This window comes from Pantherophis guttatus, chromosome 4 (genome assembly GCF_059756535.1).
Source record: "Pantherophis guttatus breed Tessera chromosome 4, ASM5975653v1, whole genome shotgun sequence".
NCBI lineage: Eukaryota > Metazoa > Chordata > Lepidosauria > Squamata > Colubridae > Pantherophis > Pantherophis guttatus.
Window position 1 is genome coordinate 158,681,438 of NC_142066.1, and position 23,580 is coordinate 158,705,017.

General features: G+C 49.9%; 1 protein-coding gene across 1 annotated transcript in view; it reads right to left on the reverse strand.

Moving 5' to 3' along the window:
• LOC117673241 (SCO-spondin-like) overlaps positions 1–23,580 on the reverse strand; it is a 123,176-nt gene that overhangs the window by 11,886 nt on the left and 87,710 nt on the right. The window contains exons 80-100 of the mRNA XM_087894296.1: positions 22,890–23,039; positions 20,620–20,786; positions 19,084–19,247; positions 18,042–18,262; positions 16,595–16,636; positions 16,310–16,480; positions 15,943–16,152; positions 15,467–15,634; positions 15,114–15,245; positions 13,623–13,866; positions 12,367–12,519; positions 11,957–12,003; positions 10,436–10,606; positions 8,877–9,056; positions 6,301–6,456; positions 5,551–5,681; positions 3,567–3,691; positions 2,155–2,201; positions 1,642–1,908; positions 1,401–1,562; positions 86–202 (exon numbers count right to left, since the gene is read on the reverse strand). Of these exons, the coding sequence (XP_087750422.1) occupies positions 86–202; positions 1,401–1,562; positions 1,642–1,908; positions 2,155–2,201; positions 3,567–3,691; positions 5,551–5,681; positions 6,301–6,456; positions 8,877–9,056; positions 10,436–10,606; positions 11,957–12,003; positions 12,367–12,519; positions 13,623–13,866; positions 15,114–15,245; positions 15,467–15,634; positions 15,943–16,152; positions 16,310–16,480; positions 16,595–16,636; positions 18,042–18,262; positions 19,084–19,247; positions 20,620–20,786; positions 22,890–23,039 (3,225 nt within the window). The remainder of the gene's footprint in view (positions 1–85; positions 203–1,400; positions 1,563–1,641; positions 1,909–2,154; positions 2,202–3,566; positions 3,692–5,550; positions 5,682–6,300; positions 6,457–8,876; positions 9,057–10,435; positions 10,607–11,956; positions 12,004–12,366; positions 12,520–13,622; positions 13,867–15,113; positions 15,246–15,466; positions 15,635–15,942; positions 16,153–16,309; positions 16,481–16,594; positions 16,637–18,041; positions 18,263–19,083; positions 19,248–20,619; positions 20,787–22,889; positions 23,040–23,580) is intronic.

The window sequence follows — 23,580 nt, forward strand, 5'->3', positions numbered from 1 at the left end:
GGGAGGCAGGAGAGGGCGAAATTACAGATTTAAAGCTAGTCCTCGATTTATGATGGGGGTCTTGAGGGGGAGGGGGGACCGTTACCTTCCCTGCACTGCCCCTGCAGACACTCGACATGCTCCCAGAAATCCAGGCAGCTGCGTGGGCAGTTGTTGGCACAATTCGCATCGTACACTTTGCCCCGGTCCTCGCACGTCTCTCCTGCCGGGGGGTAGGGGTGGAGGAGGGAGAGAAAGAAGCCAATTGAGGGGGAGAAGAGTCATTTCATGGGGTCCCATCGGGGTTCATGCTTCAAACATCTGCCCCATTGCTGAATTCTTGGTGTTCTGGCCCAGTTATTCTCACCGGGATGAGTTACAGTTTTCCTCCCCCCTTCCTGCATTTAATCCTCTACATCTGACTACAGTGCTAAGGAAGAACAGCCCAGCCAAAAGGGTCTAGGTCCCACCCACCCACCCTCCCTCCCTCCCTCTCTGTTCTTCCCTTCCTTCCTTCCTTCCCTCTCTGTTCTTCCATCCTTTCCTTTCCCTTCCTTTCCTTCCTCCCATCCTTCCTTCCTTTCTCCCATTCTTCCTTCCTTCTTTCCTTCCTTCCTCCCTCCCTTCTTTCCATCCTTTCCTTCCATCCATCCATCCATCCATCCTTCTTTACCTTCCTCCCTCCCTCCCTCCCTTTGACAGAGGCTGGCAAAGTTGTCAGGAGTCAACCAGCCACCATTTATTAGTTGAAAGGATGTTGGGGATCCATCCCGAATAAGCTCCGCAGTCTAGGGGTGTATTAGCTATATTATTTTATTTTATTGATTGATTAGCCATTCAACCATATCAAATGCAGAGTTCCAGAAACAAATTATTACTAAAATTTGATAAAAGCCATTTAAAATGGAATTGGATAAAATACAATGTAAAATAAAATTGGAATAAAATACGATTTAAAATGAAATTGGAATAAAATACAATATTTTAAGATACAGCTAAAATGTGATAAAATTATAATTTCGATGTCACCCCTACAATCTACCCCAATCAGTCCCACATATGCCAATCTCAAACCAAACCATTTTGCTCAAGTGCTGAGCTGTATTAAATGTTATTTTCAGATTCTGGCCGCACATAAGATAAGTTGTTTTGATATGGGAATCCCAATGGGTCAGTCGTTTGATATATAGACCAAGGTCTCTCAGCCTCTTATACAGGCAACAATCAAATAGGATGTGAGCCAGGCTGGCGTATTAGCAGTTGGATGGGAGACCACCAGGGAGAGCTACTGTTGTTCAACAGTTTCTCTCCCTCTCTCTGTCTCTGTCTCTGTCTCTCTCTTTCTCCCTCCCTCCCTCCTTCTCTCTGGCAACTCTGAGCCAGGTAGGGAAATCAGCCATGGGAGACCCCAACCTCATTACCTGGACAAGGGGCCATGTTGCAAGTCTCCGACTGGTATCGTAGTCCCTTGCAGCGCAGTTCCGCGTCTGAATGCAGGGCGACCCGTCGGCGCAGACGGAAACCCCCACTGCAGGGTGCCCGGCAGGGGCTCCAGGCCCCCCACTCGCTCCACAGGCAGAAATCTGGAAGAGACCCATAAGGCTGAGCTGTAAGCACCTGGGGCAATCCCATCCTCCCCGTGGAGCCCGAATCCCGGCTTACCTTGGCAGGCGCTGGTCTCGTCAACGCAAAGTCGTTGCTGCTCCAGCTCCGCGGTGCAAACACTGTGTGAACCCCTCCAAATTTTGCCGGTCTGCGGGTCGAGGCAGAACCGGTAGCGATGCTGAATGGAGACCTGGACTGGCGGGGAAGGCCAGGAGGCCTCGGTCTGGGCCAACAGGGCAGGGAGGGCCCGGGGCCCAAGGGCCACCAGTGGCAAGCAGTCAGAGCAGGCTGTCCAGGGTGACCAGCTGCTCAGCGGAAGCAGCCCTGAGCAGGAAAAGACAAAGGAGGGGTGGAGAAAGGTACCCCAGCTGCCCCCCCCTCTGCTTCCCATCCCAGATCACTGAAAACCAGCAACTGGATGGCCCACATCTGTGGCAGCCTTACCCAGTTCCTGCCAGTGTGTACAAGACCGCTCTGCAGGGTTTCGATCAATGGCCACAGAAGTGTTCTCCCTGCCCGGGAGCAGTCTATCTGAAGCAGCCTTTTCCCGGCTGAGTGGTGGGCACTTACCTTGGCAATCCTCGCTGCTGCATTGCAGTTCTCCCGTCTGGCACACACTGCAGAGAGAAAAATGGGGCGGGTGAACTCTTTGGAAAGGATCCCGAGGCTGGCAGCAGGGAGGGTCGGGGGGGATTTGGGGATGGGGGGGTGGTCTCTCCCCATTGTACCCTTCCCTGGTATCAGCATAATAGAATGTGATTCGGAAGGGCCCTTAGAGGTCTTCTAGTCCAACCACCTGCTCAGGCAGGAAAGCCTATACCATTTGAGACAAAATTACTGGACATCCGCATCTCGTACCGAGTGCTAGGCGTTGCACAGCACCTAGAAGCGGAGTGGCTACTTCCCACTTAAACCTGCTTGAAGGTTGGACTAGAAGACCTCCAAGATCCCTTCCAACGCTGTCATTCTGTTAAGCTACAGGACGGTCCAGAGACATTGGCACAGCAGGACCCACTGAATTGTTTCCTCCTACCCCCCACGACCTAGTCAGGCCCATCTTCCTATAACATTTCCCAGCAAGTCAACCCCCTCCCCCCCCATCAGCTCAACTGGCTTTCAAACAATGGTGAAGTCCAAATTTTTCTTACTACCGGTTCTGTGGGCGTGGCTTAGTGGGCATGGTGTGGCTTGGTGGGCGTGGCAGGGGAAGGATACTGCAAAATCTCCATTCCCTCCCCACTCTGGGGCCAACCAAAGGTGGTATTTGCCAATTCTCCGAACTACTCAAAATTTCCGCTACCAGTTCTCCAGAACCTGCTGGATTTCACCCCTGCTTTCAAAGATAGACTGCCTCCAAACATGGAACTTTGCCATTCTGTGCAGGGAAGGGTTGGATCTGCCAAACTTTTTTTCCATGCCCTCTGATCCCACTTCTCCCATCATCCCCAGCCAACTTTCCTTACAGGTAGGAAAATTCCTGGGAAGTTTTCAAAAGTCTGAATAAACCAGTATTTCTGAAGCATGGCCCCTTTAAGTGGTGTGGACTTCAACTCCCAGAATTCCCCAGCCAGCTTAGCTAAGCTGGCTGGGGAATTCTGGGAGTTGAAGTCCACACCTCTTAGAGGCCAAGGTTAACAAGCACTTTTCGGGACTGCCAGGGGTAGCATCACACCTTTGGCCCAATGCCACTCTGCTTCTATTATTTGAAGGATAGAAGTCAGCAGTTGTTCCCGAAGCCTTAGGGACTAGAAACTTGCTTTTGTCATTTTACAAGGGAAATCCCAGATTCCTGGTTGCTGCTTCCTGGGAAGCAGAGTTTAATGGGAGAAGGGATAAGATTAGCCACGATTTGCATTGGGGGATCCTCCCTTCTCTGAGATTTTGAGATTTGTTATATTCATAATCCCCCCTTTGAGGCGCGTTTCCCAAAGCGAAGCCACTGCTCCCCCCCCCCCCGTCCCCGACAGAAAAACGAGACTCACCATTTCTTGCAGCCAATCAGAACGGCTTCTCCGGCCGCCATGAAGACGGGGCCCCCTGCCTGGTGGGGGTGGAGGCAAGCGCACTGTGCGGGGGGCACACACGAACCCCTCTGCTCCAACAGACCCTTCAGGGACAAACATAAAAGAGAGGGGTTTCCCAGAGGCAGCTCCTTCTGGGACCCCCGACACTCCCTTCCTTCCTTCCTTCCTTCCATCCTCTCCTCTCCTTCCTTCCATCCCTCCTTCATTTCCTTCCTTCCTTCCTTTGTTCCTTCCTTCCTCTCCTCTCCTCTCCTCCCTCCCTCCCCAAATTGTTGGGGGAAATATGCTGACTCTGTAAACCACTTAGAGAGGGCTGTAAAGCACTGTAAAGCAGTCTATAAGTCTAAGTACTACTACTAAGTACTACTAGTACTACTATTCCTCCCTCCCTCCTTCCTTTCCTCCCTCCCTCTCTTCCTCCCTCCCTTCTCCTTTTCTTTCCTTTCCTTCCCTTCCCTTCATCTCTTTTTCCTTTCCTTTCCTTCCCTTTCCTTTCTTTCTCTATCCTTCCCTTCCCTAAGCTTTCCTTTCCTTTCCTTCCCTTCATCTCTTTTTCCTTTCCTTTCCTTTCCTTTCCTTTCCTTCATCTCTTTTTCCTTTCCTTCATCTCTTTTTCCTTTCCTTTCCTTTCCTTCCTTTCCTTTCCTTCATCTCTTTTTCCTTTTCTTTCCTTCCTTTCCTTCATCTCTTTTTCCTTTCCTTCATCTTTTTCCTTTCCTTTCCTTTCCTTTCCTTTCCTTTCCTTCCTTTCTTTTCCTTCATCTCTTTTTCCTTTCCTTCATCTCTTTTTCCTTTCCTTTCCTTTCCTTCATCTCTTTTTCCTTTCCTTTATCTCTTTTTCCTTTCCTTCATCTCTTTTTCCTTTCCTTTCCTTTCCTTTCCTTTCCTTTCCTTCCTTTCCTTTCCTTCATCTCTTTTTCCTTTCCTTCATCTCTTTTTCCTTTCTTTTCCTTTCCTTTCCTTTCCTTTCCTTTCCTTTCCTTTCCTTTCCTTCCTTTCCTTTCCTTCATCTCTTTTTCCTTTCCTTCATCTCTTTTTCCTTTCCTTTCCTTTCCTTTCCTTCCTTTCTTTTCCTTCATCTCTTTTTCCTTTCCTTCATCTCTTTTTCCTTTCCTTTCCTTTCCTTTCCTTCCTTTCCTTTCCTTCATCTCTTTTTCCTTTCCTTCATCTCTTTTTCCTTTCCTTTCCTTTCCTTTCCTTTCCTTTCCTTTCCTTTCCTTTCCTTCCTTTCCTTTCCTTCATCTCTTTTTCCTTTCCTTCATCTCTTTTTCCTTTCCTTTCCTTTCCTTTCCTTTCCTTTCCTTTCCTTTCCTTTCCTTTCCTTTCCTTTCCTTTCCTTCTCTATCCTTCCGTTCCCTTTCCTTTCCACTTAGCGATGGTCAGCTTGGTGCAAACCCCCAGAATGATTGCAGGTTCTCCTTGACTTACAACCGTTCATTCAGTGACCATCTGAAGTGAGAACGGCACTGAGAAAAGTGGGGGCCGTTTTTCACACTTACGACCGTCGTAGCACCCTCATGATCCCATGATCAAAATTCAGGGCCTTGGCAACTGACTCGTATTTAGGACTGTTGCAGTGTCCCGGAGTCACACAATCCCTTTGATGACCTTCTGACCAGCAAAATCCGTGGGGCAGCCGGATTCGCTTAACGTCCACTTAATAACTGCAGTGATTCACTTAACAGCTGGGGCAAGAAAGGTGGTAAAATGGGGCAAAACTCACTTCACAGAGGACTTGCTTAGCGATGGAAATTTCAGGCTCAATTGGGGTCATATGTGGAGGACTACTACCTACACTCAGCGTGGCCCCGAGCATGAGCAGAAAGGGGGGGTGCACTGCCCCACGTCCACACTGCTATCCTATGCGGGCAGAAACCCTCTGTTGGCCGTCTCTGACCAGCCCTCCCAGCCGGTTCCACAGGTCAATCTCTCCGGCGCTCACCTGCGGGCAGTAGCAACCAGGTAAGCAGCGTGGAATGTCCTTGCACAACTCCGGGTGCTTCAGGGTGGAGCAGTGGCTGTCGCAGGGGGAGCCGCACACCCGGAATTCAAAGGGGGGGGCACAGCTGGACTCTGGAAAAAGGCACAGGAAGAAGTCAGCTCAGGAGCCGGAGGAGTGCGGGGTGCCTGACGAGGAGACAAGTTCTAGTGGGTAAGGCACCAGGCTAGAAACCAGGTGACCATGAGTTCTAGTTCCTCCTTAGGTCCAAAAGCCAGTTGGGTGACTTCCGGTCAATCACCAGGAGAGTGTGAGTTCTAGTCTCACCTTAGACATGGAAGCCACCGGGTGACTTTGGGCCAATCACCAGGAGACGGTGAATTCTAGTCTTGCTTTAGACATGAAAGCCATCTGGATAACCTAGGGCTAATCACCAGGTAACGGTGAGTTCCAGTCCCTTCTTAGGCGTGAAAACCATCTGGGCGACTTTGGGCCACCCTCTCAGTCTAACCCACCTCACAGGGTTGTCGTTGGGGGGGGGGAAATAGGAGCAGGAAAGGCTATTAGGTATGTTTGCTACCTTGAATCATGTATAAACAGTAATCAAGGCAGGATCAAAATGAAATCAATACTTAATAAATAAGGGGGAGGTTTATGATGATGAGAAGTTATGAGAAGACAAAAAAGTGGCAGGTCGGAAATAAAACTTCCCGCCGATTGCGGACCGAGGAGGTTGTGATGGTGCAGCCTCACCTGAACACTGGGAATAATTGCACATCCGGAATTGCCCATCCAGTCCCAGGCACGGTTCCCGGTCAGTTTCCCAGCCTTTCTGGTTCCTGTAGCGCTGCTGCACCAGGAAGCTGCAGGAGCAGTGAGTCCAGGGGGTCCAGGGACTCCAGGGACAATCTGGAGGAGAGGAAGGACAGGGAGATACGGAGGATCCCGGATTTACGCGCCTTCCGCCGTGCCCTCAAGACCTATTTATTCCAACAGGCTGGCCTGGCCTAACTTCCCTTTTAATTGTAACTTTTAAAATTGGTTTTAAAACATTAGGGGTGTTTTAAATGGTTTTGGGCCAAATTATTTAATGGGTTTTTATATCGTCTTTTAAATTTTTCCGCCACGCTGGGCTATCAATGTAAAGATTTTAATTGGTTTTAAATGGGATTTTAAATTTGGGGTTTTATAAATTGGGCCTATTATTTAATAATTTTAATTATTTTTGAATTGTGTCTGTCTTTGTGTTTTTAATCAGGCTGTACACCGCCCTGAGTCCTTCGGGAGAAGGGCGGTATAGAAATAAAATAAATAAATAAATAAATAAATAAATAAATAAATAAATAATAAATAAATAAATAAATAAATAAATAAATAAATAAATAAATAAATAAATAAATAAATAAATAAATAAATAAATCTTTGTAGTTTGTGTGTTTTATCTTTCTGGCTGTACACCACCCTGAGTCCTTCGGGAGAAAGGCGGTATAGAAATAAAATTAATAATTAATTAATTAATTAATTAATTAATTAATTAATAAATAAATAAATAAATAAATAAATAAATCTTTGTAGTTTGTGTGTTTTATCTTTCTGGCTGTTCACCACCCTGAGTCCTTCGGGAGTAGGGCGGTATGTAAATCTAATAAAATGAAAAATGAAATGAAAGGGAGGATTGGTACCCAGCGGGGTGTTAGAAGCCGCTGCCTCAGATGATGGAGCAGCAGGGTGCTCAGAGAATGGCCTTGGGATCGGGAGGCACAAAGGAAACACACAGCTTTTAAAAAAAGAGATCTGGTCCGCCATTTGTCTGAAATGGTATGGAACTTACTGCTGGGGTCAGTCAGTAAGGGGGTCAGTAAGGGGGTCAATTTTTTCTGCTCAGCGGCCCGCCGGAGCAAGGTGGAGGGAGGCAGCCCGCCCGCTGCTCACAGAAATGGAGCTTCACGCACGAGTGAGCGTGCCCACTGCTCACACAACTCGCTCACCACTTGTGCTGCCCACTTCCGAATGGGCTGCGGCCCGGTCGTGGACCATGGCCTGGGGGTTCCGGGTTTGGGGACCCCAGACTAGAAGACCTCCAAGGTCCCCTTTCAACTCTGTTCTTCTGAAATGTGGGTTTTAATTTGAGGAAGTGAATCGGAAAGAGTGCCTCTGAGCATGCTCAGTGTGCAACCATTTCTTCTCAAATTCTGGAAGATCTCACAGGGCTGAGATTTCTTCTGGTGGATTTCCCTCTCTGGCTTGTAGAGGGTAGAACAGGGACGTATCCAACCTTGGCAACATTAAGACTTGTGGACTTCAACTCTCAGAATTCCCCAGCCAGTAATTCCCAGGATCTACAGCAATTCCCATCATCCATGGCCAGTAGGAATGGTGACAGGACAGCCTGCTGGATCAAGGGATCCATGGCATCACAACTACTGTGATGCCTCTACATGGGGCTCCCCTTGGGGTGCACCCGGAGGCTGCAGTTGGTCCAGAATGCGGCCGCGTGGGGGATTATGGGAGCGACGGGGCGCTCACATATGACACCTCTCCTGCGCGAGCTGCACTGGCTTCCTGTGGTCTTCTGGGTGCGCTTCAAGGTGTTGGTCACCACCTTTAAAGTGCTCCATGGCTTAGGGCCGGGGTATCTGCGAGACCGCCTTCTGCCGCCAATAGCCTCCCACCGACTGGTTCACTCGCACAGAGAGGGCCTCCTCAGGGTGCCGTCGGCCAGGCAGTGCCGGCTGCTGACCCCCAGGGGAAGAGCCTTCTCTGTGGCAGCACCCGCCCTCTGGAATGACCTGCCCCCGGAGATACGAGTGATCCCAGACCTCCGGACTTTTCGTCGGGCCCTGAAAATACACCTATTCCATCTAGCCGGGCTGGCTTGATCCCATCCTCTCAGTTCTAATTGAATTCGGTTTTAATTGGGTTGTTTTAAAATCTTGGGCCAAAATTATTTAATTGTTTTTTAAATTGTTTTTAAATTTTATATGCAATGTTTTATCTCAGGTGTACACCGCCCTGAGTCCCGCAGGAGAAGGGCGGTATAGAAATAATAAAATAAAATAAAATAAAATAAAATAAAATAAAATAAAATAAAATAAAATAAAATAAAATAAAATAAAATAAAATAAAATAAAATAAATAAACTGGATGGTGGTGTAGGCTGGAAGCTTCCGGGAAAGATGGAGAGCCAGTGCGTCTTTGAGTGAAGATGCTGGGGTACCGTAGCATGCGATTAGAATTATGACCCCATCGTGCCAAAAAGGAGTCTTAGAGGAAACCCCTTGTAGGTCATTGCACCCTGTCCCAAATCTCGAGGGATGCTTCTTCCCTACCTCTGCAGGCCTGCAAGTAACAAGCCTCCGTCTCCTGCGGATGGCTGCGCTGGGTGCAAGGACCTCCCTCAGTGCCCGCTGAAGCAGTCGGGCAAACACAGCTCCTGGTACGTGAGGTCAGTCCGGTGCCACAGGACTGCGAGCACGGGCTCCACGCCGACCAGGGACACAGCTCGTCTTCTGCGTGAAAATAGGGAGGGGTACCAAAAGAGCAGAATGGGACAATTCACCACGTCCAACATACCACGGCTAATTTACCTGGAGACAATTCGCTGCGGGACAACTTGCCACAGCCAACCGACCACGGCCAGCACGTCATGGCTAATTTACCGTAAGACAACTCAACGCAGGGCAACGCTCCACAGCCAACATGCCACAGCTAATTTACCTCGAGAACCTTGCTATGGGACAACTCGTCCCTGGACAATTCAACAAATATGAAAGTTAACTTAATTTTGATGGCACAATGGCCAACCATAATCAAACAAAGAAAGTCCATCCAGAAATACAAGAGACACAATAATTTTGACCAAAATGTGGTCAAAAAACTGAATGAAACAACAAATACAGCACTGAATTGTCCCGTGGCGAATTGGCTGTGGTGAGTTGGCTGCGGCAAGTTGTCCTAGACCCACAAAGGAGATGCTGGCTGTTGCGCACTGTTGGTCATCAACTCCTCTGCACATTGCAGGATTTACACCACCCCAAGATGTATCAATATGTAAGAGCCTTGGTGGCGCAGCAGATTAAAGCGCTGTTAAATGGCACCAGCTGCCTGCAGTTACTGCGAGTTCGAATCTCACCAGGCTCAAGGTTGACTCAGCCTTCCATCCTTCCGAGGGAGGTAAAATGAGGACCCGGTTTGTGGGGGCAATAAGGTGACTTTGTATAAAAAAAGAACACCGCTTTGGGGGGGGGGAGGCAAAAGCCCTACTAAGCAGGTCTATACAAAAGTATGAAGGCTATTGCTTAACGCATTGTAAGCCGCCCTGAGTCTCCGGAGAAGGGCGGCATATAAATCGAACCAATAAATAAATAAATAAATAAATCTTCCGATACAGAGACTGAAATTGAGTTGTTTTAAAGTAGTGGCTCAAAAGAGACGCGGTGGCTCAGTGGCTAAGATGCTGAGCTTGTGGATCGAAAGGTCGGCAGTTCAGCGGTTCAAATCCCTAGTGCCGCGTAATGGGGTGAGCTCCCGTGACTTGTCCCAGCTTCTGCCAACCTAGCAGTTCGAAAGCATGTAAAAAAAAATGCAAGTAGAAAAATAGGGACCCCCTTTGGTGGGAAGGTAACAGCGTTCTGTGTGTCTTTGGTGTTGAGTCATGCTGGCCACGTGACCACGGAGTCGCCTTCGGACAGCGCTGGCTCTTCAGCTTTGTAACGGAGATGAGCACCGCCCCCTAGAGTCAGGAACGACTAGCACATATGTGCAAGGGAAACCTTTACCTTTACCTTTAAAGTGTTGTACTTATGACTTGCGCAATGCTATCATAAATACTCCTGAGAATTTGCAACTGCCCGCCCGGGCGCCTTGAAGGGCCCAGCGGAGCTCTTACCTAGGCAGGGTTGGGTGGAGCAGTTCTGGCTCTGGGTTTCGGGGCCCACACAGGGCAAGCCTTGGTTGCGTGGTGGTGGGTTGATGCAGGCACGAGTTCGGATCTGGACACTGCCGCCGCAAGTCACTGGACAGTCAGACCAGGGGGACCAAGGGGTCCATCCACCGTGCACTGCAGGGAGGAAAGGAAGGAAGAAAGGAAGGAAGGAAGGAAGGAAGCAAGGAAGGAAGGAAGGAAGGAAGGAAGGAAGGAAGGAAGGAAGGAAGGAACAATCAGTTGCTGGATCTCACAGCTACATCTGAGAATGAACTAACCTATGATTTTCCAGAAGCTACAGGCAGTCCTCGACTTACAACCACAATGGACCCCAAAATTTCTGTTTCTACGCGAGGCAGTTGTCAAGTGAGTTTTGCCCCACTTTACGACTTTTCTCGCCACACTTGTTAAGGGAATCCCTGCCGTTGTTACGTCCGTGGCCCAGTTATGAAGTGCCATCCGGCTTCCTCATCGACGGCTCGTCAGAAGCTCGTAAAAGGAATCCCCATGACCTTAAGACATGGCAACCGTCATAAATATGAGTCAGTTGCCAAGCTTCCGAATTTTGGCTCTGTGACCAGGGGGATTGCTGCCGCAGTCATAAAGGTCAACAACGGTCATTGGCCAATTTTTCGGTGCCGTTGTAGCTCCAAAGTGCTTGTTGTAAGATGAGAACTATCTGTATATCAACAGTGCTGGAAATCATGGCTTTAGTTCGGCAAGATTCTGTCTATAGGCGAGGAACGATAAAGGAAGCTGCTGTTCTGGACCAGCTTTCCAAACACGACGAACCCTCTGTATTTAAAATAATGATTCCTTTATTAGGAGTGCCAGCAGCCCCGGCAAATAGTTTCTCTCTCACTGCAGGCTAACAAGTCTGACCGGCAGGGAGAAGAATCGTTGTCTGCCACATCTATTCATCTCCAGCCCCTGCCTTTTATCCCCAGAGCTAGGGTAAGGCTTCGTTAGCAGTGGTGGCTCTTCCTTTCCAAGGACCGGCCCATAGATTTCCACTGCTCTCCTCTCCTCTGCCTTCTGTGCATCAGCACATCAGGCACAGGACCCAGCTGTTCCTCCTCTTCCTCATCAGCCACCTCCAGACCTGGGGCTGTTGACTCTCCATCTGAGGGCTGATGTACAGCCCAGGCTCTGCCTCTCTCTCTCTCTCTCTCTCTCTCTCTCTCTCTCTCTCTCTGACAGCTCCATTCCTTCTTCCCCCTCGGAGCTCTCTGGTTGCCTTGATACTGGCCCTGACTCCCACGCCTCCTCCTCCTCCTCTGATTCGGCTGCTGGAGGGGCTGGCGACCGACAGGCCACTACAGCTGCTCAGAAATAACACTACATGTCTTTTATGATTCTTGGGTCCCGGCGAGTTGCTTTTAACATATTTCCTTTCTGTCTGACAAGACCAGATACCAGCACGGTGTTCATTCAGCTTTGCTTGATGTTACCTACCTGTTCAACTACTAGGAAAATAAAACTCACCTATGCAGGTGATGTCTAGGCAATAAATGCCTTCCGGGGTGCAAATGCTGGAGGAGACAGAGAGAAAGGCATCCGTGAATTCGTTGTGGAACATCTCCCTATAGCTGCATCTGCATCCGGGGACCCCCCCCCACCAGCTGGATATCCCTGCATGCAAAGCCCTCCCATCTAGGATAGGGGTCCCCAACTCCCGGTCCATGGACCCGTGTTGGACCGCGGCATGCCAGAAACTAGTCCATGCAAACAAGCGAAACCCCATCTGCGGGATGCGGGCAGCACATGAAGCCACGCCCCCTCCAGTCCACGGGAGAACAACGGAAGTGATCCCTGGTGCTTGAAAGATTGGGGGTCTCTGATCTAGGAGATGTCTCTCTAGTTTTCTGTGGAGGACGAGGGGTGGAGTCACTCACCACTGCTGGCACTCCCCCAGGAGCCAGGTGCTGCCCAGGCTGGTCTCCCGGCCCTCGTGCAGGCACAGAGGTGGGCAGGGGTCCAAGGCACAGGGGTGGGTCTGGACCTGCTCCTTCAGGCAGTCGGGGGCCCAGGAGCCAGAGGTGGGGGTCCTGTGTGGGACAGAACATTGCAAACCATCTTTTAAGCTCTCTCTGAAAATCGCAACTGCTGGCCCAGTCCAGTTATCCCACTACATCTGCAGTCCCATCTACGACAGCACCCCCTACAGCTTCTGCCTATAGCTCTCTGGGGTCCTTGAGCTTCATCCTTCTCCTCCTCCACAAAGAGGCTCAAGCGCTAAGCTTCAGCTCCCCATTACAATTCTCAGATTTGGGTAGTCCGTGACTTTCGACTGGTCCCTTAGGGACCACTTGACAGATCTCCCCAAAAGGTTCCTTCAACCTAGTTCCAATAGGTGGCTCTCTTCCCCAGGGTCATGTGATCGCATTTTTGAGAGCTCGGCAACTGACTCGCTGTTTGAGGCAATCTGGGATCATGTGATCACAATTTACATCATTTTTGCCCCCCCCCAAAAATGCCATTTATTTCCATTCTTTGGCAAAAGCACCTCTTAGTGAACAATGGGTTCACTTAATGACCACTGTGAAAGAAGCTTCTAACATCCGGTCGGTCAATTTACAATTTACAGTTTTCATGACTTGTCATCGTAACAGGCAGGGTTGCAAATTGGAAAGAGTTTCAGTTGCTGGAATTCTGGCAACTTCACCCTTCTTGGCTCAATAAATCTTGTTAAAGAGTACTGGTCATTTTCTTTAACAAGACTTATTGCTAAATAAATATTGTTAAATAAATCTTGCTAAAGAGTACTGTTAGTTTTCTTTAACAAGATTTATTGAGACAAGAAGGGTGAAGTTGCCAGGATTCCAGCAACTGAAATGCTTTTCAATTTACGAGTCATCTATGACCATTTATTTGGGGTGGAGACTTCCTGGTTCTCTTCCTAACAGCTGACTTAGCATCTGACGAGGACCAAGAACTTCTTGGATGGAGAAAGAAGGATTGGAGGAGGTGGATCACATCGTGTCTCTTGAACCTCTTTCTGTGTGGGAATCAACTCACACAGAGATGGCTCCTGTCTTATTGCCCTTCGGGGTGTGGCCCTCAATGAGGAAGATATCTGCTCCCTGAGTCCCAAGTTCCGGTCCTCTCCCAGAGACAAACTTTGCCCATGGTGCCCTGGCATCAGCCTTACCTAAAGCGGGTGCGCAGGCCATTCCCACAGGTGACGCTACACTGGGACCAACTGGACCAGAGACTCCAGATGCACTCGGTGGGAGGACAGGAGTAGTTGGTGCAGAGAAGCCTCCCTCCAGGGGCACAGGTGCAGTTATTGCAGCCGTCGTCGTACTGGCTGCCCGGCGCCCAGCTGTGTCCTTGGGCATCGGTGCACTCGCAATGGGTGAGGGGAACGCAGGTGCCATCCTGCTCCAGGGTACCTAACAGAGAGAGCCAAGTGAGCAAGAAAAGCAAATCTGGATCTAGGCCTGAATTGGCCTCGACTGTGTGGTTACCTGGCTAGGTAACATTCTCAGTGCAAAGGAATTTGGGGTTCATTGTCCATTTATAGTTTGTGAGAGGATTGGAGTTTCTCAATAGTTCTTTGATTAGAGCATGGGTGTCAAACTCACGATGTCACGTTACTGTCACGCGATGTTTTGTGATGTTTTCCCCCTTCACTAAAGCAGGTGTGGATGTGGTCAGTGCGTGACGCATTTAGCCTGCGGGCTGCGACTTTGACACCCCTGAATTAGAGTATTGTTTTCTGTTTGATAGTTTGTCTGGTATTAATCCTTGCTTATCTGTGTGTTGCCTGGTGGTGGGGATGTACTCTGAATTTTCTGTTTCTTTCTTCAGTTTTCATTCAATTCAATGGTGTGTAAATGTGGTTTCTCTTTATGTATCTATTGATGGCTGATTTGTCCGAGTGTCAATCTTCTAGCATAAGCAGGGATTCACATCAGACAATCAACAAAAAAAGCCAGTACTCGAAGTACCTCTCCCTCACCAACTCTAGCAGGCAAAAGACCATACATGTAGTCCTCGACTTACGACCACAATTGAGCCCCAAATTCCGGATCTGCGCACCTTCCGCCGCGCTGTGAAGACTTTTTTATTCCATCAAGCGGGCTTGGCCTAATCTCCTCCCTCTTTTAATATGTAAATTTTAATCTGTTTTTAAATTATTGGGGTGTTTTAATTTGTCTGGGCCAAAATGATTTAATTTGATTTTATCTGGTTTTTAAATTTTTTGTATTTATGTATTTTATTGTTTGGCTGTTCACCGCCCTGAGTCCTTCGGGAGTAGGGCGGTATACAAATCAAATAAACTAAACTAAAAAAACTAATTGATGTCTTTAAGTGAAACATTCGTTAAGTGAGTTTGCCCGACATTACGACAACTCTCTTGCCGCAGTTGTGAAGTGAATCTTTGCGTTTGCCAAGTTAGCAACGTGGTTGTTAAGTGAATTGGGCTTCCCCTTTGACTTTGCTTGTGAGAAGGTCGCAAAAGGGGATGGCGTAACCCCGGGACACCGCAAACCATCGTAATATGAACCAGTTGCCAAATGTCTGAATTTTGATCACGTGACCCCCTGCAAGGGTTGTGCGACAAGGGGTCATCGGTCACTTTTATCAGGGCCATCGGTAAGTTTGAACGGTCACTAAATGAACAAAGCTTCCTCACCATCGGGGCAGCGACAGCCAGGCTCGCAGGCTTCCTTCTCCTGGCACACAATGCCTTCCTGGAGGTCCCAGCAATGCCGGGGGCACCGGTTGGCACACCCCACCCAGTGCATCATGGGAGGGCAGGACTCCTCTGCGGAACAAGAACGTCCGTTACCATCAGAAGTCTGGGAAAGCGTCAGGAACAACCAGATTGTGACCCCATCTGAAAGGGGATCCATTCAGCCAGGATAGAATAAGAACTCCTGCTGGAACAGGGGGTTGGACTAGAAGACCTTCAGGGATCCCTTCCAGCCCAGTGATTCTATGTTCTACGTCCAGCTGCTAACACCGCAACTCCTTCCCTCCGCATACCGCAAGGCTGGGGGTTGCAAACGCGCACGTGGTACTTCTCGCCAGGGCAATGGCGCCCCCCATTTTTGGGGGGCGGGCTGGTGCAGGTCCTCGTGCGGGCGGAGCGCCCACCCCCACAGGTCCGGTCGCACCACGACCAGGGGCTCCACTTCGACCAGGCCCCGTCCACTGCAGCAGAGATACAAGGCAGGGAAGAACCACCCCGACCCCTGGTTAGTTATGGGTCAGCTTCTGGGCTGTGTGTCCCTCTCTTCCCAGCCTCCAACCAGCTTTCATTGTGCCCAGGAAGGGTGGTTTTTTTTCCCCCACACAGTTCACCTGCGGAACTCCTTGCCACAGGAATGATTGGATGCGTATAAAAGCACAAAAGGGGGAAATTGTTTTTTTTTTCCTGCAGTAGCTTTGCCAGTGAATTCCCCGCAAGGGCAAGTCTCCTTGCCACCCCATCTTGGGGAAGACCGAGGCCCCAAACTTACCTTTACAGGCCGGCAGGTTACAGAAACGCCTCTCCAAGTTGGCCGTCAGGATGTCTTGGCACCAGTGCCCACCTTGGCCGGGAGGGTGGTAAGTGCGCAGGCGCTGCTGCTGCCCGACCCCACAGCTGCGGGAACACTCGCTCCAGGGGGACCAGGGGTTCCAGGTGCAGTTCAGGCCGAGGCAATCTCTGCCCTCGCACACGGGAGTCTCTAAGGGGGCACCAGCGGGAGAAAGGAGGTGTGGGCACCCCTCAGAATGGCTCGAGGAAGAAGGCCAACTGAGGGCGGAGGGCAAGTAAGCCTTTTTCGAGCCATAATTTAGCAAACCCAATGGCCCTGGGCTCTGCGCGCGAGTGAGGCCACCCACCTGTGCACTGCGGCAAGTTGCATTCTCGTTCCTGCACAGTGTCTCCCGGGCAGCCGCTTCCTCCCAGGCAAAACCGCCGTCGGGTCTTGATGGCAGGGAGGTCGGGATCGCTGCAGGTCTTGGAACAGGGCGTCCAGGAGGACCAAGGGGTCAGGCCACCATCTTCAGTCCCTGCCAGGTGGGGAGAGAGAGGCCGGCCATGTCAGCAGAGTCGCCAGGGCTGAGTTCCCTTCCGTCCCACCACCCTTCGGAAAAACACCGAGCACAGGTGTATCCAGGGCTCACCTGGGGTCGCTGGGACTGGTCCTATTGTGGTGTGGGTCATTTCTGAAACACAAAATGCAAGACAGGAGGAGGTTAGAAGATTTCCATCCTCATCCTCATCACCATCCTCATCCTCATTCTCATGTCATGTGCAGAGCACATTGTGCAGCAAGTATTTTCCAGGGTTTTTGATGGTTGGCAGTCTCTTCAGGTTCGATCGTTTGCAGTCTCTTTGGCTTTGTCCCCAAAAGACATTAATCGTCTTAAAATCTAACTTAAGAGTGTGGGCCCAGTTTTCCAAGGCCAGCTTTGTTTCTTCAGACGTACATAAGATACGTCCAACAAGCCACATTCGAAGTTTATGTATTGTCTAAGATCTGCGAAGATAGCAGATTTCAGAGGCAGGAAATTTGAGGATTTATACTGACTGGAAAATAAGGTTATGGTTATTTTTTTAATCCCCTGCTCAGGCTCTCTCTCTCTCTCTCTCTCTCCTTCTCTCTTCCAACCCCCTTGTTAGGATATGGTTTGAGCCTAACAAGTTGTCCAGGCAATATATGTGTTCTGTGACTTTAATATGAACATGTATTGTGTGACTTTAAAGTTTTACTGCTGATTCATTGTAATGCTGAGTCATGCTGTAATTAGATAATCACTGGTTGTGAACGTATTTAAGAAAGGTACTGTAACGTATTCAGTTGATGATAAGCTACCATTGTGTGTGGAGTTGCTACCATTGTGCTATCATCGGTTGGATGGATCTGCTACCATTGTGGTTTGTGAACCAGAGTGAGTTTGTTATTCTAAACAACTACTGTTTGTGTGGTAAGAAGATTCTGTATCACTGGACTGATTTAACTGGCAAAGACTTGGATTGATTTAAAGACTATGAGATTGTTTTTTCACTATAAAGTAAACTTTTGATAAACCAGTTTGCACATCTCTTATTCATTGCTCTCAGCAACGATTCTCTGTGCTCTACACTCTGCTGGTTGGTAACACAACAACAATATCCTTAACACCCCTGCTCAAACAGGAGACCTTTACAGAATCACAGACCTGGAAGGGACCTTGGAGGTCTTCTAGTCCAACCCCCTGCTCGAGCATTCCAGACAAATGGCTGCCCAGTCTTCTCTTAAAAACCTCCAGTGATGAAGCACCCACAACTTCTGTCAGTGATATAGAATATGCCATACAACAAGGGTCCCCAACCTTCTGGGAACCGGCCAGCACAAGCGGCACGTGAGCAGACATATGCACGAAACATTTGTGCAAACGGCCCGCGCGCACAACCATCTCGTCTCCCTCCCACCACTGTTGACACTGCCAGTCCACAGAGCCAGAAAGTTTTGGGACCACTGCTATAGAATATGTTCCAATAAACTAGCTAGATTATTAGGGTCTGTTACATTGGGTTCTCTAGTGATGGAGAAAGTCCAAAACCGCGATGGCCATTTCTGACCCTCACCTTTGCAATCCAGGGTCTGGCAGTATTTAATGTCCGTCCGAGGGCCGACACAGTCCTTCCCCCCGTTGGCAGGCTTCGGACGGGCGCAATCGCGTGTCCTGGTCATGTTGCCCAGCCCGCCGCAGGTCAAAGAGCAGGGAGACCAGGGGGTCCATGCCGTGAAACCCCCATCCACGGGGCAGAGGGCAAACATGCAATCCAGCTGGCCATTGAGACAGGAGCTGAAAGGAGGGGAGGAAAGGGGGGGGAGGCATCAGGGGGCGTCTGCCCGGATGTAGGAGGAGAATTTAATTCCAGCAGTAGAGGTAATCCTTGACATACGACCACAGTTGAGCCAGAAATATCTGCTGTTAAGTGAGCCAGTTTTGATCATGGGACCACAATCGTAAACATGGGGAAAAAACGGTCTTTTGTTTCAGAGCCGATTTGGAACGGTCACTAAATGAACTGGGACAGTTTGTATCACACAAGGGAACGTGGAGGGTACAACCTACAGGTTGTTCTCAACATACGACCATTCATTTAGTGACTGTTCAAAGTTACAACGGTATTGAAAACAGTTGACTTGGGGCCGTTTTTCGCGCTTAACGACTGTTGCAGCCTCCCCAGGGTCACGTGGTCAAAATTCAGAGGCTTGGCAACTGGCTCCTATTTATGACGTTCGCAGCGTCCTGGGGTCACAGGGCCAAAATTCAGACACTTCGCAACTGGCACGTACTTATGACGGTCGCAGTGTCCCGGAGCTTCACGCGATCCCCCTCTGATGAGCAACCCCAACGGAGAAGCTGGGTTCACTTAACAACTGTGTCCGTACCATAATAAACTGGAGGGATTCACCTTACAGCTGACGTAAAATGGGGCAGGCCCCCCTTCAGAATTGCCTCATGGAGCAATAGAAACTTGCAGCCGAATTGTCATCGTACGTCAACAACATCAGAAATGTTGTCATATTTTTGGAGAAAATATGACAGGAAATCTTCTCCCCTCCTCCAGGGGACAGGAAATAAACCCCATTTTCCAGGGGAGGGGAGTGGACACTCACCAGTTGCTGCAGGCAGCGGAGATGATACCGTTGGGATGGACTTCTTCTTCTGCCGAAACAGGTCGGCCTTCAGCAGTGAGGATGACCAGAGGCGCATCGGGGGTCTCGGCCGAATGTCTCCGAAACCCCTGGAGAACCTCCTCGCTCAGGACACAGGGGCACTCCTGGACCAGAAAGAGAGAAGAACAAGGGTGTGTGGGGAGAGGTGGAGTGTGAGTCAAGAAAGCTTCCCACACATGGGGGGCTGGGCTCCAAACTTGCTTGGCACTGGACTGAGTTTTCCACAGATGCTTTCAACCCTGGACAATCTTTGGTAGCCCCACCCCCACCCCAAAGGGACCAAAGAAAATTCGTTTGGCAGAACTTTGAGACCCTACATGCCCCACCGGGACGAAAGGGGGCAGAACAGCCACTCCGTGCTTTCGACACCCGAGTGTGGTCACCTCGCTCTCCGAGCTGGGAGATTTTCTGGCGGGTGTTTCACGACCCAGCTAGGAAACGCCATGGGTGCTGGAAGGGTGAGGTTTACCTTGAATATAAATCAACAGCAACCCCACCCCCTTCTACCACTGATGCGGATATCTAGTTGGGTTGTGAAAGGCCTGCAATGAAATCAGCAAGCTTAGAGAGGACCAAGGACTTCACAGTTGCAGTCTTCTTCCTCCTCTCCCCAAACCCCCTCCCTTCTAGCACTGATGCTGTTCCCTAGTTGGGTCATGAAATGTCTGCAAAAAAACCCATCCAGTTCAGAGAGCACCAAGGACTCCACAATCTTTTTCCTCCTCCTCCTCCTCCTCCTCCTCCTCCTCCTCCTCCTCCTCCATCTCTCAGCAAACCTCACTCCTTTCTAGCACTGATGATGTTACCTACATAGGTCATGAAACATCTGCAAGGAAGCCACCAAGCTCAAGAGAGCACCAAGGACTGCCCAGTCCTTCCTTCCTTCCTTCCTTCCTTCCTTCCTTCCTTCCTTCCTTCCCTCCCTCCTTCCTTCCTTCTTCTTCCTTTCCCCATTTTCTCCTCCTTCTCTCCACAAACCTTACTCCCTTCTAGCACTGATGACATCCCCAAGTTGGGTCATGAAATGTCTACAAGGAAGCCACCCAGCTCAGAGACCCCCAAGGATCCCACAGTCCTCCTTCTCCTCCTCCTCCCTGCAATCCCCACACCCTTCCAGCACTGATGATGTTCCCTAGTTGGGTCGTGAAATGTCTGCGAGAAAACCCAAAGATCCCCACAGTTCAACCCTGAGCTACAAACGCTCCCTTCTATCATTGTGATACTTTCCCAGGCATCTCTACACGGTACTCAGAAGAGCCTCCCAGCAGAACCCCCAAAGCTGCCTCTATTTTTCCTGAGACATGCAGCTACGGGGTGCCCAGGACGTGGCAGCCTGCTCTTCTTCTGCCCTATACACACACACAACACAACACACACACACACACACACACACACACACCAGAAGATCCAGGGTGCCCTCACAGCAACACCAACCTCTGAACAGCCCCAGAGCAACCCATACGCAATAGTGCCAACCTGGACGCATGCCCCCTTGTGCTGATAGGTGCCTGCCGGGCAGTGGCACCCTTCCTCGCAGCCGTCCGAGAAGCAGTCCATCTGGTGGGTGAGGTGCGCGCAGCTGTAGGGACACCCTTCTTCGGCTAAGCACTCCCGGTAGAGGCGGCCCACGGGGCAGCCCACCTCTGAAAGGGGGGAGGGTTAAGTTAGCACCCAGAACCCATAGGCTGCTGTAGAGACACCCCCCTCTCACCCCACAATTGGGCGAAGAGGGGGTCTCTGCTACATTTCTGTGCCTCATCCTGCTCCAAACACATGGACATTGAGAAGAGGAGGGGAGGGGAGAGAAGAGAAGAGGAGAGAAGAGTAAAGAAGAAAAGAAAAAAGAAGAGCAGAGAGAGAATAATAGAACAGAACAGAAGAATAAGAGTAAGAGTAAGAGTAAGAGTAAGAGTAAGAGTAAGAGTAAGAGTAAGAGTAAGAGTAAGAATAAGAATAAGAATAAGAATAAGAATAAGAATGGAATGGAATGGAATGGAATGGAATGGAGTAGAGTAGAGTAGAGTACAGTAGAGTAGAGTACAGTAGAGTAGAGTAGAGTAAAGTAGAGTAGAGTAGAGTAGAGGTAGAGGTAGAGTAGAGTAGAGTAGTGTAGAAGTGGAGTAGAGTAGAGTAGAGTAGAGTAGAGTAGAACAGAACAGAACAGAATAGGACTTTGGAGGTCTTCTAGTCCAATCCCCTGCCCAAGGAGGAGACCCTATACTATTTCAGACACAAGTGACTGTCCAGTCTTTTCTTAAAGATGTTCAGCACCCACAACCTATGGTGGCCAGCTGTTCCACTGGCTAATTGTCCTCACTATTAAGAAATTTCTCCTTAATTCTAAGTTGCTTCTCTCCTCGATTCGTTTCCATCTGCTGTTTCTCGACTTGACTTCTGGTGCTTTGGAAAATAAGTGGACCCCCCCCTTCTTCTTTGGGGCAGCCCCTTAAATACCGGAAGAACTGCTATCCTGTCTCCTCCCCCCCCCTCCCCAGTCCTTCTTTTCTCTAGACTGGCAAAACCCAAATCCTGCCGCCATTCTTTGTATGTTTCAATCTCCAGGACTTTAATCATCTTAGTTGCTCTTCTCTGCACTTTTTCCAAAGTCTGAACCTCTTTTTTTGTAACGTGGTGACCAAAACAGGATCTAGGATTCCAGGGGTGGCCTTACTAAGGCTTTACAAAGCGGTACTAACACTTCACGTGATTTTGACTCTATGCCTCTGTTTAGACAACTGAGGATTGTGTTAGCTTTTGGGGCTGCTGCCTATTGTGGTCCGCCAGCAGCCTGCAGAGTCGGAGAGCGATGAGGCTGAGGAAGAACAGGGGCCAGTCCTGGAGGCTGGGGAAGGCCCAGATGAGGGATCTGCATCGGAGGCAGAGATGGGGCCAGGGCCATCGGGGAGTGATGTGCGGACTCCAGAGCCTCCAGAGTCGGACAGCAGAGAGGCAGAGGAACAGGAGGAGCCTGTTCCTAGTGCACGCATGCGCAGAACTGCCAGAAGGCAAGAGCAGCTAAAGCAAAGAGGACGACTCAGGAGTAAGGCCAAGAGATGATTGGCCCCTCCCATAAGGCTTAAAAGACCAGCAATGGCTCTTGGGCTCCTTGTCGGAAAACAACGTTGATAGATTTGTTTCTTGTCTTGCTGCATTTCTTTCTTGTCGGTGTCTTCTGCTTCTGAACTTTTGCCAAGAAAAGCCTTTGGCAGTTTGCCTAATTAGACCGAGGTTGGTGATAAGGCTGAAGAATTTGTGTGATGAAGAATTTGTTTTGAATTAGTTTGGTCTATGCTGAGAATGAGTTAATTCTCAGCTGTTTGAATAAAGTCTGTTTGTTTTCAAACTGATTGCGTCTGATAATACCTACTTGGGCCACAACACTGCCGCACACAACTGAATCACATTTAAGGGATCGTCCGCTAGGACTCCAAGGCCCCTCTCCCAGTTACTGGTTTTGAGACAGGATTCGAGCCAGAATCCCCCAACTGGACATCCCTCTTACCCCACCGTATTTGTGGCCTATCATCTGACATCTGGCATCGGTGTTGTAGTGCGATGACCAAAACTGGATGCACCACCCCAGCTGCGGTCGCATTGTGAACTGTGCAAAACTGAGGCAACACTGGATGTTGTGCGAAGGCATTACGGTTATAGCGGGGGAGGGTGACGAGGATTGCGCGAAGGAGGCCTGATTGGAGACAGCAAAACCAGCAGGATGTCGGTTGGGTGCCTGCCAGCGGACTCACCGAGACAGACGTGCGTGTGGCAGGTCTTGCTTTGCGTGGACAAACCCCGGCAATCTGGCTGGCGACAGCGTCGGCTGCGCATCTGTTCTCCCCCCCCACAGGAGACACTGCAGGGGGACCAGGGGGTCCAGGGGTCCCAGGCTTCCTCCTCTGGAGGGGGCAAGAAAAAGAGGACGACCTTGGGGGAATCTTCCTGGAGAATGCAGCTGTTGACGCCGAACACTCTTCCCTGGAGGCCGTGCTGGTGTGTTTTGGGGGGTTCTGGGGGCCACCTGCCCTCCCAGGGCTGTGGATTTTGAGGGGACAGTCCAGCTGCCTATTTCAGAGTCAGAGGACACACAGAAGAAAGGAAGGAGTACTTCCCCCCCCCCACTGCAAGGCTGTCTCTCTCTGGATAACCTGCTGCCCCACTAGCAGGCAAACCTGGGAATGTGACAGGCTCCTCCCACCAAAGACATTTGCATAGCTCCACCCCTGAAATCAAGGGGAGGTTAGGGGGCTGGGGGGGACTTCCTCACACTCAGAAAAAGACACACAAGAGAGCAAAGCTGTGCGACACACCAGCTTTTTGTACGCGAGAGGCCATTAGACGCGTCTCTCAACCTCGGCCATTTTAAGCAGCGTGGACTTCAACTCCCAGAATTCTCCAGGCCAGGGGGGATTCTAGAAGTTGAAGTCTGCCCATCTTGAA